The 17,801-nt window shown below is 41.0% G+C and overlaps 1 protein-coding gene across 5 annotated transcripts in view; it reads left to right on the top strand.

Moving 5' to 3' along the window:
• The window catches only part of BRD8 (bromodomain containing 8), a 34,150-nt gene that overhangs the window by 12,571 nt on the left and 3,778 nt on the right, over window positions 1–17,801 (top strand). For 2 of the 5 annotated variants that reach the window (XM_069483686.1, XM_069483684.1), the window contains 13 exons: window positions 1–145; window positions 1,094–1,303; window positions 1,723–2,003; window positions 2,374–2,826; window positions 3,357–3,450; window positions 3,650–3,696; window positions 4,455–4,669; window positions 4,854–4,946; window positions 5,139–5,207; window positions 5,597–5,774; window positions 8,678–8,782; window positions 9,260–9,304; window positions 10,933–11,270. In XM_069483686.1, the coding sequence (XP_069339787.1) occupies window positions 1–145; window positions 1,094–1,303; window positions 1,723–2,003; window positions 2,374–2,826; window positions 3,357–3,450; window positions 3,650–3,696; window positions 4,455–4,669; window positions 4,854–4,946; window positions 5,139–5,207; window positions 5,597–5,774; window positions 8,678–8,782; window positions 9,260–9,304; window positions 10,933–10,992 (1,995 nt within the window). In that variant the 3' untranslated portion in view covers window positions 10,993–11,270. Of the gene's footprint in view, window positions 146–1,093; window positions 1,304–1,722; window positions 2,004–2,373; window positions 2,827–3,356; window positions 3,451–3,649; window positions 3,697–4,454; window positions 4,670–4,853; window positions 4,947–5,138; window positions 5,208–5,596; window positions 5,775–8,677; window positions 8,783–9,259; window positions 9,305–10,932; window positions 11,271–13,575; window positions 13,855–14,698; window positions 14,975–15,625; window positions 15,784–17,408; window positions 17,499–17,801 lie in introns of those variants that run through there. The other 3 variants (XM_069483683.1, XM_069483687.1, XM_069483685.1) reach the window with 3 other exon arrangements.

The following is a 17,801-nucleotide window of genomic DNA, read 5'->3' as shown; positions in this document are numbered from 1 at the left end:
GTCAATGAGAGTGAAATGGCTGTGGCTTCTGGCCACCTGAACAGTGCAGGTGTCCTCCTGGAGGTAGGCGGGGTCCTTCCCATGATACATGGTGGGGAGATACAGCAAACACCCAATACTGTTGCAGCCTCCCCTGCTGCCTCAGGTAAGTTACCACTTTTCTTTTATCTACTTCAGTGATGTAGAACTTGGCATTGATTGCCCTCATTTTCAGCATTTGTTACTAAGCAATTGTCAATCCCAGATTTAAAGCTGAACTACTTTTGGAGCTACTTTACCTGTTAACGCAGTGCTCCAGATTATAAATCCATTTCATCTTCAAAATATTGGTATCCCTGATTGACCACAGCATAGATGTTGATGAGAGTAATAGTGAAGCTGCTTCTCTGTGGCTTGTAAAATCATGGAAAGGTAAAGATACCTGACATTAAGAATAGGGGGACAAGATTTGGAAGCAGAGAACTGCGCTTGAATCTGAGGTCTGCCACACATTGGTTTTGTGACCTTGGATCGGTAACCTATTGAGCCTCAGTGTCCTCTTTTATTAATTGTGATGTATGTACTTGACAAGGATGTAGTGAGAATTAAATGAGGTAGAAAATGTAAAGCCAAAAGAGAAGCTTTGTAAAATACCATACAAACATTAGATATTGGTATTTGAATGGTATTGAACTTGGGTGATTTACAGCATGCTGAACTTTAGCAGAAGTGATACGTTTATTCATACCAGTTTTTTGTTTTGTGGTTTTTTGTTTTTTTTTTTTGGTGGTTATTTTTCCTCTGAGGAAAAATTACCACTCATTTTTTATATATGTTGTGTGTTCTAGTGCTTTGATTCATTTCTAACTTGGAGGAAGATCTTAAATGAGGTTAGAGAAAGTAAGGATATAGACGATATGCTTATTTAACACAAGAGTTGCTCTCATCCTTTGAGACTATAAAAATTTTCTTAGCTGAGTCTTTTTTTCCCCCTATGTATTTATTTATTTCTAAAAGGCCATCTCTGTTCAGATTAGTTGAGTCTTAAAGTGGCTATTACTTCTTGTTCATATGCTTTCTTTTCCCTCATTTTGTGTACCTCTTTGTCTGTTAGGTGCACCCACTCTTTCCCGGCTTTTAGAAGCTGGCCCTACACAGTTCACCACACCTCTTGCTTCCTTCACTACTGTTGCCAGTGAGCCTCCAGTTAAACTTGTGCCACCCCCTGTAGAGCCTGTGTCCCAGGCTACCATTGTCATGATGCCTGCGCTGCCAGCACCATCCTCTGCTCCGGCTGTCTCCACTCCTGAAAGTGTAGCTCCAGGTGCGTCCCTGACCCACGCCCTGAGCAGCCACTAGGTGCAAAATTTTATTTTAAACTTTAGTTAGAGAAAGATAACGAAAAGTATCAGCTCCAATTCAGAGGCTTCTGCTGTGCTGTTCTCCATAGACATGTACTATCTTTATCTTTAGGGGAAAAAAAGGATGATTGAAGGGGAGGTTGGGCATTTATGTGTTGGGGGAAAAAGGCTAAGTGTACAGACATGAACAGGCTTGAGAATGTGTTCTTACCTTACTTCGTAAATAAAATTCGGGAGAAGAAAACATAGGCAGTTTATGATAACTGTTTCTGACTATAAGTGTGCGGGTACTTCACATCTGTCTACAGCACTGGTGTGATCTCTGGGTGGTCACTTAGTATCCAATAAGCTTCTGAGATGCTTTTCTCTTCCTGTTTTTCAGTGAGTCAGCCTGACACCTGTGTTCCCATTGAGGCTGTGGGGGATCCACATACTGTAACTGTTTCCATGGATAGCAGTGAAATCTCCATGATCATTAATTCTATCAAAGAAGAGTGTTTTCGATCAGGGGTAGCAGAGGCCCCTGGAGGATCAAAGGCTCCCAGCATAGATGGGAAGGAAGATTTGGATTTAGCTGAGAAGATGGATATCGCTGTGTCTTACACAGGTGAAGAGCTGGACTTTGAGACTGTTGGAGACATCATTGCCATCATTGAGGACAAGGTAACTATTCCGCAAAGCCCCAGAAAGCCTTTCATGGGTTCTACATAGGCTTCTCTACTTAGCCTCTCTTTGTTTTTCATAGTAAAAATCACTTAACTCTCAAAAAACCACAAATGAAACAAACTCTCCTGCTTCTGCCCATCTCCATCTCTGTAGTCTGAAAGCTCTTTGGTGCTGACGTACTAGTCATCGCCCCAGCCATTCCTATCTTACTGGTTTGCACCTGACAGGAGCTTGTCCATTGGTTGCCTCCACTACATAGATAAGATGGAGAGAGAAGCTGCAGATTCAGACCATCTCATTCAGTGCTAACAAAATTGAGGGACATGGGTTTCTTTCTGTGACCTCAACAGTCTGTATTATGGGACAGGTAGATGATCATCCTGAAGTGCTGGATGTGGCAGCAGTGGAAGCAGCACTGTCATTTTGTGAAGAGAATGACGATCCCCAGTCCCTGCCTGGCCCCTGGGAGCACCCTATCCAGCAGGAGCGGGACAAGCCAGTACCTCTCCCTACACCAGAGATGACGGTCAAGCAAGAGAGGCTGGAGTTTGAGGAAACAGAAAACAAGGGAATCCATGAACTGGTGGACATCAGAGAGCCTGGTGTTGAGATCAAGCTGGAACCTGCAGAACCAGAGCCAGGCATTTCAGGGGCTGAAATAGTAGCTGGAGTTGTTCCAGCTACAAGTATGGAGCCGCCAGAACTCAGGAGTCAGGACTTAGATGAGGAACCCAGAAGTACTGCAACTGGAGAGATTGCCGAAGCAGATGTTGCCAGTGGGAAAGGCGATGAAACCCCACTTACAACTGTAAAGACAGAGGTATTTAATAAGATCAGAGCCTGGCCAGCCTGAGCAAGAGCAAGACCCTATCTCTACTTTAAAAAAAAAAAAAAAAAAATAGAAAAATTAGCCAGGTGCAGTGGCATGTGCCTATAGTCCCAGCTACTCAGGAGGCTGAGGCAGGAGTTTGAGGTTGCAGTGAGTTATGATGATGCCACTGTATTCTAGCCAGGACGACAGAGCGAGACTGTCTCTAAAAAAAAAAAAAAAAGAAAAAATCAGGAGCTGGGGGGATGGAGGGTTATACCTTAGGTAAGAAGTGATAGCTTAGGCTTTTGGTTTTCCTGTTATATTCCTGAGTTCTGATGTGGTTGATGTGTCCAAAGCCCATAGGTTGTGATCAGTGCTATATGTACATGTCTTATTCCTGTTAAGGTGACCATTAGGATCATATTACATGAGTAGGACTTAGAATTTTTTCTATAATCTCATTATCATTGAGGAATAAAATTGTGTGAGCTATGGTAATTTACTGGTTCTTAGGGTATTTGTTGCTTTTTGGTCTTCAGGCATCCCCTGAAAACATGTTGTCTCCATCACATGGCCCAAATCCCATTGAAGATCCTTTAGATGCAGAGACTCAGCACAAATTTGAAATGTCAGGTAAATAAAGGCCATGAAATCTGTACTTGGAAACTAACTTGAAATCATTTGCTTTGGCTTCTGAGGGATTGTGGGTTGTGGGCAAGTACAGAAGGTAGAACAGGTCAGCATGGAAAGGAGAGCTGCAGGGGATTACGGTCCATAGGAAGGGGAAGGTTAAGGTGGAAAAATCTTCAGGTAGTCTTTCTCTCCTCTGCAGACTCATTGAAAGAAGAATCAGGGACTATTTTTGGAAGCCAGATAAAGGTATTTCAGACTTTTCTTTATTCTTCTTGCCATGTGATTAGTTTTCCCTATAGCACTACCTTTTTAATGAATTTCAGTAAACTTACATCTTTATTCTCAGAGATGAGACTGGTAAGGAGTTGCATGGGGAAAAGCTGCAGTGGATAGTCAGGCATAGTGGGAGTACTGTAGCAACGTGTGCTTCCGGTCTGAAAGAGTTTGTGAATATCACAGTCCTTTCTTTACATACGGTACACAAAGAAGCTTTGATACATATAGAGTGATTTGGAATGAATAGGGATACCAGAGCCAGGGAGAACATTCAGGAAATCAGATTATTAATTAGAGAATCATTTAAAATTTTCTTTTTAGAATTACTAAAGCTGTAGTAACAGACTTAAAAATGATGCGATGTGAGCTTGCTCCATCAGATGAGACAAAATAAAAACTATTTTTGATAACTTTGTACCCAGGGTCAGAGTTCCTCTCAAGAGCAAGGGGAAAGAAGGAACGCCTCTTAGCTTAGTCTTAAGTAAGTAGCTTTTTTTTTCTTCCTTTTTAAAAGATCCTGGGTCATATTCTTTGTCCAGGTTCTAAATTACTTTATTTAGTCAGTTAGTATCTATAAGTAGATGGTAGTATAAGTGATAGAGGTCTCAGTCAGGAAACAGTGTGAGGCCATTTCTAGAACTGATCTAACCCAAAAGACCAATCATGTTTAATGATGCTTACTGGATAACTTTGCTTGCATTTACTGACTGGAGTATGTTGTGTCTAAGGATGCCCCCGGTGAGGATGAGGAGGAAGATGGGGTCAGTGAAGCGGCCAGCTTGGAGGAGCCTAAGGAAGAGGATCAAGGAGAAGGCTATTTGTCAGAAATGGATAATGAGCCCCCTGTGAGCGAGAGTGATGATGGCTTTAGCATACACAATGCTACGCTGCAGTCGCACACACTGGCAGACTCCATCCCCAGCAGCCCTGCGTCTTCACAGTTGTGAGTATCTGAGATTCTTTCTTTGAGGCCAATGAAGTGAAGTGGAGAAGTAGGAGAGGATCTTTTCTTTGATCGTATTTTCTCATATTCCCTTTCTTACCCTGGAACAAATAGTTGACAAGAAATAATTAGGACTTGATTTTTTTAATATGTACCTAGTGAAATTCCTGTATTTTTATTTCAGCTCTGTCTGTAGTGAGGATCAAGAAGCTATTCAGGCACAGAAAATCTGGAAGAAATCCATCATGCTTGTATGGAGAGCTGCAGCAAATCATAGGTGAGTGGGCTTTCCCAATTAGTAGGTTCACTTTCTCCTGCTCCTCTTTGCTGGTGACTAGAATAAAGCTTGAGTGGGCTCCTATGGGACTGCTGGTGTGGACTGTTACTACTTTTAACTCTGTAGAGTATATTTCCTCCCCTGTGCTTCTGGAGAATAAGTCAGTAATTACACCTTATTCCTTTTGGACAGGTATGCCAATGTCTTTCTGCAGCCTGTTACAGATGACATAGCACCTGGCTATCACAGCATTGTACAGAGGTAAGCCATGGTCTATCCAGCATGTTAACTTGCCTAAATTTTAAGTTGTCCAGTCTTAGTGAAGTTTTACAGTAGATAGTAAGTTTAAAGCAAATATTTTTTATGTGAGTCGGGGTGACCAAGTTCTAAACTGACCATTCCTTTGGCTGGATCACCATTGATAGTCTAAAAGAATTAACTCCCTTTATTACCTTTCTCAATGCTTACTATACAGACTGACTTTGTTTTTTGGGTTAAGTGCATGTTTTGGGGTGAGGGATTGGCATTTGAGCCCTGACAGCTGAGACTGAAGATGTATGTGAGAAAATCTATAGGGAGATAATATATTCAGAGATTCAGGTGAGTCTTCTTCCTGCCTCCACTGCCACTTAGCCCTGTTCTTTTTTTAGGCCTATGGATTTGTCAACTATCAAGAAAAACATTGAAAATGGACTGATCCGCAGCACAGCTGAATTTCAGCGTGACATTATGCTGATGTTTCAGAATGCTGTAATGTACAATAGCTCAGACCATGATGTCTATCACATGGCGGTAGAGATGCAGAGAGATGTCTTGGAGCAGATCCAGGTACTTTGAGGATCCTTTATGTTTCAGCAAGGATGAAGGAAAAATATTCAAGGGAAGGGTTCATATTGATGACAGAAAGGGGTGCTTTGGCTTTTACTTGGAATAGCCATCAGGAACACAGTTGGGAACATAATTTTCTTGCTGAATTAATTTTGATTTTTTCTGATTTGGTAAAAGAGTTATGATAGAATATTCTATCTTGGGCAAATAACTTCAGTTTCTTGAGGTTTTTTAATAAAAGATTTTTTTAAATGGTGAACGTATATTTTTTAATTATGTCAAGTACTTGGTACAGAGTAGATACTCAACAAATAAGAGTTTCTTCCTTCCTTTTCATCACAGATAACCTACTTCTCTCCTACAGTTACATTACTGAGTACCCTTTGAGATGTTGAACTTGGAGTATTGTATATCTTTGCAGAATCTGCCAAATTACTGAAATTGCTGAATAGTCTTTGGTTCATTCTAGTTTTATCCTTTTTATCATAGAGATTTTGATCCTGTGTTATAGCCTATATTATAGCAAAAAAAAAAAAAATTACGGGTTATTAAGTATGGAATGTCCGATTTCCTTAAATACTAAGTTTGACAATTGATATCCTTGACATATCACTTTGACACTTCTTTTATTTTTATTGTGAAAGTACATCCTCAGTCTTTCAAATGCATGTTTTGGCATGTGATTATCTTTCGAAATTTTTTTAGAGCAATTTTTGTGAAACCATGGATAAGTAAAAAATTTATATGGAGTTCCATTGTGGAATTAATGCAGCACAGACAGCTCAAAATATCAACAGTGTTTGGGAAGGGTGTAGCTAACAAATGCACAGTACATCAGGGGTTTGAGAAGTTCTGTTCTAGTGATTTTAATCTTGAAAATGAGCCACATGGGCAACCTGAGACCAGGGTGGATAATGATGAACTGAAAGCTGGAGCAGAAGTGAATCCATCTCAGCCTTAACTAACGTGAATTGGCAGCAAGGTTTGATGTTACTGTTCCAACAATATTGGACCATTTGAAACAAATTGGCAAGGTAAAGAAGCTAGCTAGATGGATACCACATGAATTAAACGAGCATCAGAAGAGAAATTCTCTTGAAGCTTGCCTTTCTTTGTCGTCAAGACATAAAGGTGAACCGTTTGTACACCATGTTGTTACGTGTGATGAAAAATGGATTCTTTTTGACAATCACAAACATTCAGCACAATGGTTGGATAAAGATGAAGTGCCGAAACACAGTCCAAAAACGAATATTCATTAGAAAAAGCTAATGGTGTCTGTTTGATGGTCCAGTGCTGGTATCCTGTACAGCTTCATGAAACCTGGTCAATCGATTATACCAGATGTCTACTGTAACCAATTGGACGAAATGATGAGGATGCTTGCGATTAAGCAGCCGAAATTGGTCCATAGAGACAGGCCAATCCTCTTGCAAGACAGTGCTCTACCACATGTCACGCAAAAGACGCTGCTTAAACTACAGAAGCTGGACTTGGAAAATCTCTGTCATCCACTGTATTTACCAGACCTCGCACCAACTGACTATCACTTCTTCCAGGCTTTGGACCACTTCTTGCAAAGAAGAATATTCAATTCTCAACAAGCTGTAGAAAACACTTTTCACGATTTCATTGCCATTCTCTTTCCAGGCTTCTTTGCTGCTGGCATAAATAAGCTACCGTTAAGATGGCAAAACTGTGTCGATAGTTTAGGCGCATACTTTGATTAATTGTACTTCTTGTTTGAGACATAATAAACTCTACTTTTTATTTGAAATCGGACATTTCATATTTAATGACCTAATCAACAGAATAAAATTGGGAGTCCAGAGAGTCGAGAAATAAACCCAAGAAAAATTAACTGGCAAAAAAATAATCTTTTTAATAAATGGTGCTAGGACAATTGGATATCCATATGCAAAAGAATAAAATTGGGCTAGGCACAGTGGTGCATCTCTATAATCCTAGCACTTTGGGAGACAGAGGTGGGAAGACTGCTTGAGACCAGGAATTTGAGACCAGCCTGAGCAAGAGTAAGACCCTGTTTCTACAAAAAAATAGAAAAATTGGTCAGGCCTGGTGGTACACACCTGTAGTCCCAGCTACCTGGGAGGCTGAGGCAGGAGGAACTCTTGAGCCCAGGAGTTTGAGGTTGTAGTGAGCCATGATGATGCCACTACACTTTAACCCAGGAAACAGAGTGAGACCCTGTCTCAAAAAAATTAAAAAATGGGCCAGGTGGGGTGGCGCATGCCTGTAATCTTAGCACTTTGGGAGGCTGAGGCAGGAGGATCACTTGAGCCCAGGAGTTTGAGGTTGCAGTGAGCCATTATGACGCCACTGCACTGTAGCCCTGGTGACAGAGCAAGGCCCTGTCTCATAAATACATATATACATACATACGTACATAAAAGAAAGAAACAAATAAGACAGCCGAGCTAGGCATAGTGGCTCATGCCTATAATCCCAGTGACTCAGGAGGCTGAGGCAGGAGGATCACTTGAGCCTAAGAGTTCAAGGCTGCGACAAGCTATGATCATGCCACTGTGCTCCAGCCTGGGTGACAGAGCAAGATACCATCTCTAAAAAAATACAAATGAGCAGAGGATCTCAATAGACATTTCTCCAAAGAAGATATACAAATGACCAGTAAGCACATAAGGTGATACTCAACATTGTTAGTCATCAGAGAAATGCAGATATTAGGGCTATTTGGTATTTTCAGATTCTTTGCATATGTATTACAACTAGAATTAAAACATAATATGCTAAACTTCCAATCAGTCAAAAAACATTTGAGTAGAAGGATAGTATACAAAGTTCTATTTACAAACCCTAAAGTATCTTAATTCTTCCCTACTGGATTAGGTCACTATGGCCAACCCTGTTCCTTCTCCCTACAGCAATTCTTGGCCACACAGTTGATTATGCAAACATCTGAGTCTGGGATCAGTGCTAAAAGTCTTCGAGGGAGAGATTCTACCCGCAAACAGGATGCTTCAGAGAAGGTGAGGAGACCAGGAAAGAGCTTGTGTGCTAGTATTCCAGTGCTAGAAGTCTGAAGCATCCAGTGAATCTTATATTACTACTTGATATTGCTGGGCTCATACATTCCAGTGGGATACAGACACATAGATCTTAGAATGGTAGTTGTTTGCTCCCCTGTAAACATTGAAGAAACCTGCTGTGACTGAGAGACCCAGTCACATGGGAGAAATTGTGAGCCGAGTGAGTGAATTATTAATTTGTCTGGGAGAGTGCTCTGAAGGTGGGGGAAATGACTTAGCTTGAAGCGGTTGGGGGCCATCAGTTTCTGTTCCAGAGGCATAATGGTCAGATTGCTTTTGGATCTCTTCCATCTTGTTCTTGAGTTTTAAAATTTTGTCTCTGTGTGTATGGTGCTTGTGTCTCTGTCCTGAGGTTTGGGGTACTAGTGGCTGAGAGTTTCCGTGGAACCTGATCAGTGTTTGTTTGTCCTCTAACAGGACAGTGTCCCCATGGGCTCTCCTGCCTTCCTTCTCTCTCTCTTTGTAAGTATTGAATGGCTGAAAGGGGTGGTGTTGCCACAATGATTCTCAGCTCCTGCTGTGGGTGGGTGGCAGAGGGAAATCCAACATGCAGACTGTGGCAATGTCTTGAACTTCTGTTTACTCAGGTCATTGAATAAGAAACTATCTTTTCTTCTGCATTCCTGTCTTTTTGCATGTGTGTGTGTGTGGGGGCTGGGTAGGGATTATTTATGAGATCACTGGACCAAAATGAGGTATTCTTGGGGTAAAGGATGTAGAATGCACCTGCTCCTCATTTCTTGGCTCCACCTTTTACAGTTTTTTTCTTACAAATAGAAGATTGCTCAGAGCAGCAGATGCTAGCTGGCTTTTTAACAGTGTTCCTTATACTGGAAGTACTCAGCACATTTCCTAAAATTAAGTTGCAAGACTAACAAACATTTAGTAAGATTTAAGCTAAAGATCTCAGTAACAATGACCGCGGAATACAGTAGTGGCTGGCAGAATTATAAGATAAGCTTTGTAGAGTTGGCCTAAAGACTTTTATTCTTTTCCTCCATGAATTAAATGGCTGACTCTATGTTATTCATTATGGGGCAATGAGGCATGATGTAATGGAAGGGGCATCAGGTTAGAAGACTGCATGGTCTTAAGGTTATTGGATAATCTCTTGGGGCTTTGTTTTCCTAATCTGTGTGATGGAGCTAATATAATGAGGTACCTGTCCAGCCTACCTCACAGGGAGGTTGTGAGGATAAAATGAGATAATAGGTGTGGAACTGGCTCGGGAAAAAAACTAAGGTGTTATACAAATGCAAGGTGGTATTTTTATTCTTACTGTTGCCTCATGGGCAACTTATGTTTATGAGCTCTAAAAATTTTAGAGTCCTTGCACATTAGAAATGTAAAAATGGCCTGGCCCAGCAAAAATTTCACTAGTTTATCTTGCCTACAGGCCTCTCAGCCTATACCACAGACAAAACACTATAATCTCCGTACTTGCTTACTGGCCTGCAACAGTGACTCTGGATCCGCAAGCAGTTGGCTGGCTATTGCAAGGCTGGTTAATAGGATGTTTTATCTATTGAAGACAGCAAAGTATTGCACGAGAGGAAGGAGCTGGGCTACAGGGAGAGAGCAGCAAATGGAAAGAAGCCTTCTGATTGTCCTGATCTCATGGAAAACAACTGTCAGGAGGTGCTAGGGAACTAGTGCCAGGGTCAGTCTGCAGGAAAGGCCTTTCTTATAGGGACCAACAGCTGGACAGGTATGTTAGCCAAGAACCTCACCATCCACTACCCTTTCTGACTCTCTCACCTGTCTTTTACTCTTCCTATTCCCTTGCACATGATTTGGGCCTGGGTGGGATGACTAATAGTCATTCTGTGGGCCCCCAGGTGAATTCCAAGGACCTCTGTGGTGGGCAGGAGCAAGACACTTTGTCCAACATTTCCTCTCACAGACTATCAGATGTTCTTTAGCCACTCTGTGGGAAGACAGAAATATGCCCCTCATCCCTCTGGATTTTTCTGCTGATTCTCTCCCCTCTCCCCCAAGAAACCAAAACCCCAGCATTCCTGTTGCACCCTCTCTCATACCTCCTAACCAACTCAACTCATGCTCTCTTTCTTTCTCTGTCTGTCATCTAGGATGGGGGAACCAGGGGACGTCGCTGTGCCATTGAAGCAGACATGAAGATGAAAAAGTGAAGCCTCAGAGTACCCTCTTTGAGCTGAACCTGAAAAAGAAGTGAAAAAGATAGAGCTTGGGCTTGTGGGCCCAGTTCCAGAGTGGAAGTTACAGAAGAGGAGGCACCTGGGCCATATGACATGAGCTGGGAAAATCTCTCTCAGAGAGTTGAAATAGCACAGTTGCCTGTTTTAAGGCAGAAATCATGGGCTGTGTTAATGTCCTAATGTGTAGCTAGCAGATTGTAGCTAGTTTGTACTGTCTTGTGAATTGTACAGACTTTAAAAAAAAACAAACCTGTGAAGTATGTGTGTATACAATAAACTGAAAGAAAACTCTAGCCTTTGATGTGGTGTTCTTTGTGTGTGTGTATCCGTGTGTGTATGTATGTATGTGTATTTGAAACTTGTGGTTTCTTCTGCCTGATAACTGTTTCTTCATTTGTGAGAATGAGATTGTTAGAGGGGAAAAGTCGTCTTATAATACGAACTGCCTGCTGCAGCTGAGTGAAGGTAAATAACCAAGATTGAATTTATAACTAATGTTTCTAAGCGTTTCATTGTGCAGTAAGCAGCCTCTTATTTAGCTTTCTTGAATGTTTGAGAAAACTTAAGGTTTTCAGAGTTCTATGCATGGAATTTGCTTAAAGAAGATTAGAGCATGGACATAGGTAGCATTGATCTTTATCTTGGGAACATTTGTCTCAACACTGTCTTTGCAGATGATATTTCTTAGGATAACTGTATTACCATTTCCTTCCTATCTATTTCTATGAATAGGACTGTTGAATATCAAGAGTTCTTAACATTGCTTGCTATTTGAAGGCTAAATTCAGTTTAAGAATTATCAAATTTATCACCTGAGTTCTAGTCCAACTTCTGTACTAAATAACTATAGAAATCAACTCATTGGTGAAATGAACTAGTTACGAGCCTTGCATTATAAAGAGATGAAGATCTCTTTATAATAAAAATATATTTATATAATATGTCACTCTAGAGTATAGTCTAGTACTCTAAGCCTTCTTAAGAAAGATGGGTTTAAGAAGGATATGATTAGAAGTCACAGATCTTTTTGTCTTGAATGGAACTATTTATAAAGTTTGTTAAGATGTTAGGAAGTAGAAGATACAGTTTTTGTGAGGTGGTGGAAAGAAATTCGGTCAGTCCAGGAGTCGGAAAATGAAATACCTGTAGTGGATTCCCAAAGCAGTCCACAAACACCGAAGCACCCAGAAGTCGGATAAGTTTGTGGAAAGGTCCATTAAAGGACATAGATTTGGGGTTGGTAGAGAAAGTGATGGATGAGCTTAGTAAGCTGAAGTAAAAGTATAGGCATCTGTGGTGGGGACAATAAGGAATAATTACAAATGTAATTAGAACAGGGGTTATACTAAAGAGTAGTGAGGTACAGATACCAGCCAAGGGGAGAAAATAGGGCTAACTTACAGAAGACTCTAGCAGATTGAGAAGTTTATATTTGAGGTGATAGCTATTCTAAAGCCATGAGTATGAGGACTATATTTGTTGAAAGCAGACTGAATTAAGAATAGAAACACTGACCAGGAGACTATGGCTTTTGTTCAGGAACAAAGGATGGACGTTGAGGAAAGTTATTGTGAAAGAAAACTGGGAAGAGGATTTGCTTACCGAATATAAGAGTGAAGGGTCAAAACAATTTTGAGTTGGGTAGACTAAGAAAATAGTGGTGTGATAAGGAAATCAGAGCAAATAATTTTGGAGATAAGAAGAAAAGTGATTTTAGTTTTAGGAGTATTAAGTTGAAGCAGATGGTAGGGCATCTAAAAGGAATTGACTTTTGGATGCATAGAGAGATGAGACCAGAATGCATATAAGAAATAAAGGAGGAGAGATTTGGGAGTCAGCTGAATAGAGGTCAAAGTTAAAACCTCAAAATATATACACATTTTTTAAAGTAAGTATGAATAAGGAAGCGGAAGACCAAGCAAGAACATAGAAGCAAGGATCTATTGAAAGTTGTAAAAAGGAGAGGACAAAAGTGTAAAGAAAACCAGAATAATGTAGTATAATAAAGCAAGGGAAGACATTTTTAAAACTTGATGTTTCAGTTCTCATTTTGAGAAGTGAGGGTTGGATATGACTAGAAGGATGCCAAAGGTAATCTTAAAGTGTATTTTGAAAATTTAATGGTTAATAGGTTAAAAATGTATATATGCTGAGGAAGACATCTCTGCCCCTTCAAGTTAATTGCCTTGCAATTGAGTTTTTGGGTGATTTGGGATAGAGGAAGACTGTTAAACTAGCTGTGCCTCAGTTCTTTCCCTTTTGGAGTGAGTATGAGGAAATCCAAATAAAAATAATTATTGGGTAATATGTCTCTTATGCTGTATTGTACAGTGTATTATATCTATTACATGGACATGGGTCTTTTTCTTTATTCCCAAAGACAAAGATCATTTCATTTCCCAATGTCTCCCTTCAGTTAGTTTTTAACTCTTCCTACTGATGATGAGTAGAAAGAAATTCTGGGTCCCTTATTTTTCTCCTGAACTTAGGAGATGGAGATGCCTCAGGAATATTGATTTGAATGAATTTAATGCATTTTTTTCTTTGTATTTACAGATGGGACGAGAGTGGGTTTGGTTGGATTCTCAACAAGACTATCCCGATGACTCTGAATTGAGCAATGACTGCAGGTCCCTCTTCAGCTCATGGGACTCCAGTGTGGATCTTGATGTGGGCAGCTGGAGGGAAACTGAGGATCCAAGGGCTGAGGAACTAGAGGAAAGCAGCCCAGAGAGAGAACCTAGTGAACTGCTTATGGGGGATGGAGTCAGTGAGGAATCTCAGGAAGAGTCAGAGCAAATCAGCCGCCAGAACCTCCTCCACTTCCTCTCTGAGGTAATGGTGAGCTGTTAGTTCCAAAGCTGAAAGAGCCTAAACTTTCTAAGAGAATGCTTACCCCTACATGCTTCTACCACTCTTAACATTGTTTACTAAAGTATAAGCTCTGCGGTGGCAGGGATTAAGTTCATTGCTGTACCCCTAGCACTTGGTGCTGATGAGAATATGCACCAAAGATATACTTTTTGACTGAATGTCCTAAGACCTCAGTCATTAGGGGGCTCAGTCATAGTAAGTGAAATTTCTGAATGGAGGACTGCCTTCTGAGTATCCTTATCGTTTGTTCTTTCAGAGTTGAGGGAAGTTATACTTGCCCAAACTCTCCTTTAAGCTTAAAATGTTATGCCTTCAAGGTAGTATTTTAAAGTGTCCTTATTACCCTGGTTGAGGGCTGAGGACCAGAAATAAACAGAATTGGACAGAGAGTTTATGCTGCAACTGAGCACATTCAGGAGAACCTACGTCAAAATCAGCCAGCGTCTAGTTTGAATGTTGCCATTTCTTTCTGCAATGTCTGTGGTAGACAAAATTTTCAACACTTTTCTAGACAGCTACTTTAAATTGATCAGAGTTGACACTTAAGATAAAAATTAGAACATAAGCTCCTGGAGGAGGCAAGAACTATATATCTATTTTGCTCACTGTAAAATCCCCAGCAACTAGTCCAATGCCTGCGTATATAAGATATTTGATAAATTTTAAATGATTGAGTGAATTAATTAAGTCAACTTGCCATCTCAGACTTAGTCACAGTGGTAATGTAAGCATGTGGCATTGTTGATATGTGGCTGTTGCTTTCCATTGGTGTTCCTGTGCATCTAATAATCACCTTTGATTGTAGGTAGCTTATTTAATGGAGCCATTGTGCATTAGCAGCAAAGAATCAAATGAAGGCTGTTGCCCTCCTTCTGGTACCAGACATCAAGAGGGAAGGGAAATTGAAGTTGCTGAAGGAAAAGGGGAGCCCTGTAGAGAGACTGAAGAGCTTTCAGCCAAGGTAGACCTCTTAGTAGCTGAAAAGAAGCCACTGGGACAAAATGGAAAGCCAGAAAAAGTGGCTTCAGCTCCCTCAGATATTTGTGCAGCTCAGGGACTACCCACAGAGAGTGAAGAGGGGGTAAGTGCGTACCTCAGCTGTCTGGTTGGTCTTCTGCACAAGGAGACAGAGCAGAAGGGTTAGAGCACATAAGCTAACTCCAGAGAGTTCAGCTACTTGGGTCCAAATCCTGGTTTCACTATCATTTTTAGCTATGTGGCCTTAGGCATGTTAGTGAACATTTTAGAACCTCAGTTTTCTGTGCTAAAAATGGGATAACAACACTCTACTTTGTAGGTTTGCTGTAAGGTTTAAATGAGACTATTCATGTAAAGCATTTAGCATAGTGCCTGGCTCATAGGAAACAGTCAGTAAAATTTAGAATGCCATTATCATTATTAATATTATCTGGCCAGCTAGAGTAGTTTAACTCCAGGGCCCTAGGTGAGAATGATGGTTTTTAAAGAGTACAGCACCCAACTAGGATGGAGTAAATACTGCTTTTTTCATTTTGGGAGTAAGTGTATAGAGTCGAAGTTCTCCCGCAAGATTGTGACCAAGAATTCATTGACTGGGGTCTAGTTAAGTCAGCTTTCTCTAATTTCTTTTATGGCTTTATATAATTGGCCTCTTCTCACCTTAAGGTAGCCTGTATTTACTCTGTGCAAGTAAAATTACCATGCAGATAGTAAATCTCCTTCAAAAATTTCCTGTGTTTGCTGGCATTCACAGGGGGAGGCTCAGCAAGAATCCGAAGAGGAGGACCAGGGTGAAGGGTATGTGTCAGAGGTGGAAGACCAGCCCCCTTCAGGTGAATGTGACGATGACTTCAGCATTCCAGAGACTCCCCTGGTGGATGTCCTTTTCAGCCGTGCTGCCTCCTCAAAACTGTAAGGATAGATTTTTATCCCAGGTTGTTAAGATTCATACTTCTGCTTGTGCCTATTTGAATCTGTTACCATGAAATGGATTACTTTTTGTAAGTTAAAACAAAGGAAATTACAGTTGGAAAATACAAAAAAATGGAGTTAAATATAATTTTAACATCATATAAATAGGAGTCTGTATATTCTCCTGTTGTATAAAACAAATGTGTTTCATTGACATTAAAAAAAATCTCTAGGCTAGGCCGGGCATGGTGGCTCATGCCTCTAATCCTAGCACTCTGGGAGGCCGAGGCGGGAGGATCGCTCAAGGTCAGGAGTTCGAGACCAGCCTGAGCAAGAGCGAGACCCCGTCTCTACTAAAAAATAGAAAGAAATTAACTGGACAACTGAAAATATATAGAAAAAATTAGCCGGGTATGGTGGCACATGCCTGTAGTTCCAGCTACTCGGGAGGCTGAGGCAGGAGGATCACTTGAGCCCAAGAGTTTGAGGTTGCTGTGAGCTAGGCTGACGCCACGGCACTCTAGCTCTGGGTAAGAGAGTGAGACTCTGTCTCAAAAAAAAAAAAAAAAAAATCTCTAGGCTGGGCATGGTGGTTCATGCCTATAATCCTAGCACTGTGGGAGGCTGAGGCTGGAGGATCCCTTGAGGTCAGGAGTTTGAGACCAGCCTGAGCAAGAGTGAGACCCCATCTCTACAAAAAATAGAAAAATTATCTGGGCATGGTGGCACATGCTACTTGGGAGGCTGAGGCAGGAGTGTGGATCAAGGATTGCTTGAGCCTAGGAGTTTGAGATTGCAGTGAGCTATGATGACACATATGACTGCACTGTAGCTGGGGCGACAGAGTGAGACTCTCCCCCCCACCCCCAAAAAAAGAATCTCTTTCATAAATAATCCTTCTGTCTAAATGCTAGCTTAATTTATTCAAGAAATTTTACTGAGTCAGATTGTCTCTCAAGTCTAATATTTTACAAACTGTAGACCTAAAAGGAAGAGGCTAAGGCACAAAATATAATTTAAAAGAGTTTGCTTGAGCCAAAGTAAGGACAGCTACTCAGGAGACTCAGACCTAAGTAACCATTGATATGAGCTCCGTTTGGTCTTTGTTACAAGCAGGTTTTTTTAAAGACAAAAAACAAAAAAAAAGGCGGCAGGGAATGGGCTGTTGTTTGTCAGAAATTCTGATTGGTTTACAGAAATAATATTGATTAAGGATTGGCTATACATTGTTAAGCTATAGGGTGTGGGTTATAGTGTCTAGTGTGGCATTTATAGCTACTTGTGGCAACAGCCAGCAGTTTCAAGAGATGAATACATAGCTCATGGGGGAGTAGGATGTGATTGCGTTCTCATTTTAATGACTCTCTGGGTCTGATAATTTATTCATATTTCATGACAGTTCAGCTTCTTGGATGGCAAACTCCACATCCTTATCTTAGAATTTGGGTTAAATATGAAAGCAATAGATAATAGTAATGAAGTCTGCTTGGCCAGATACCTTAAGAGGAGACAGAAAGATTCAAATGTTAATTAGTAGCACTATGTCTTGAGAAGACCTCATTACCCACCTGGGGGAGACAGAATATGAGGTTACTATCTCTCTTCTGTCATGTTTTATCCCATAGGACTGATCTGAGCAAGGTTGACCCTGTTCAGGATCATTTGCTATTTAAGAAGACTCTCCTGCCAGTCTGGAAGATGATTGCCAGTCACAGGTAGGTCTCCCAAGTGGTGATAAGATTATGTTGAGAACTGAAGCAGTAACACTTACTAGGGCTTAAGCATAAAAGGAAAATGTTTATTCCTCACATGAGCCATAGTTGAGAGGCAGATCCTGTATCTGAGCCTGATTTATCCATAAGCACTCAAAGGTGTTTACATAAGTATGTATAAGAAATAGTTGTGGCCGGGCACGGTGGCTCATGCCTGTAATCCTAGCACTCTGGGAGGCCGAGGCAGGAGGATTGCTTGAGGCCAGGAGTTGAGAGCAGCCTGAGCGAGAGCGAGAGCAAGACCCC

The sequence above is a fragment of the Eulemur rufifrons genome, chromosome 10 (genome assembly GCF_041146395.1).
Source record: "Eulemur rufifrons isolate Redbay chromosome 10, OSU_ERuf_1, whole genome shotgun sequence".
In the NCBI taxonomy this organism is placed as follows: domain Eukaryota; kingdom Metazoa; phylum Chordata; class Mammalia; order Primates; family Lemuridae; genus Eulemur; species Eulemur rufifrons.
The sequence above is the reverse complement of the archived record's forward strand: the minus strand, read 5'-3'. Positions and strand labels throughout refer to the sequence as shown.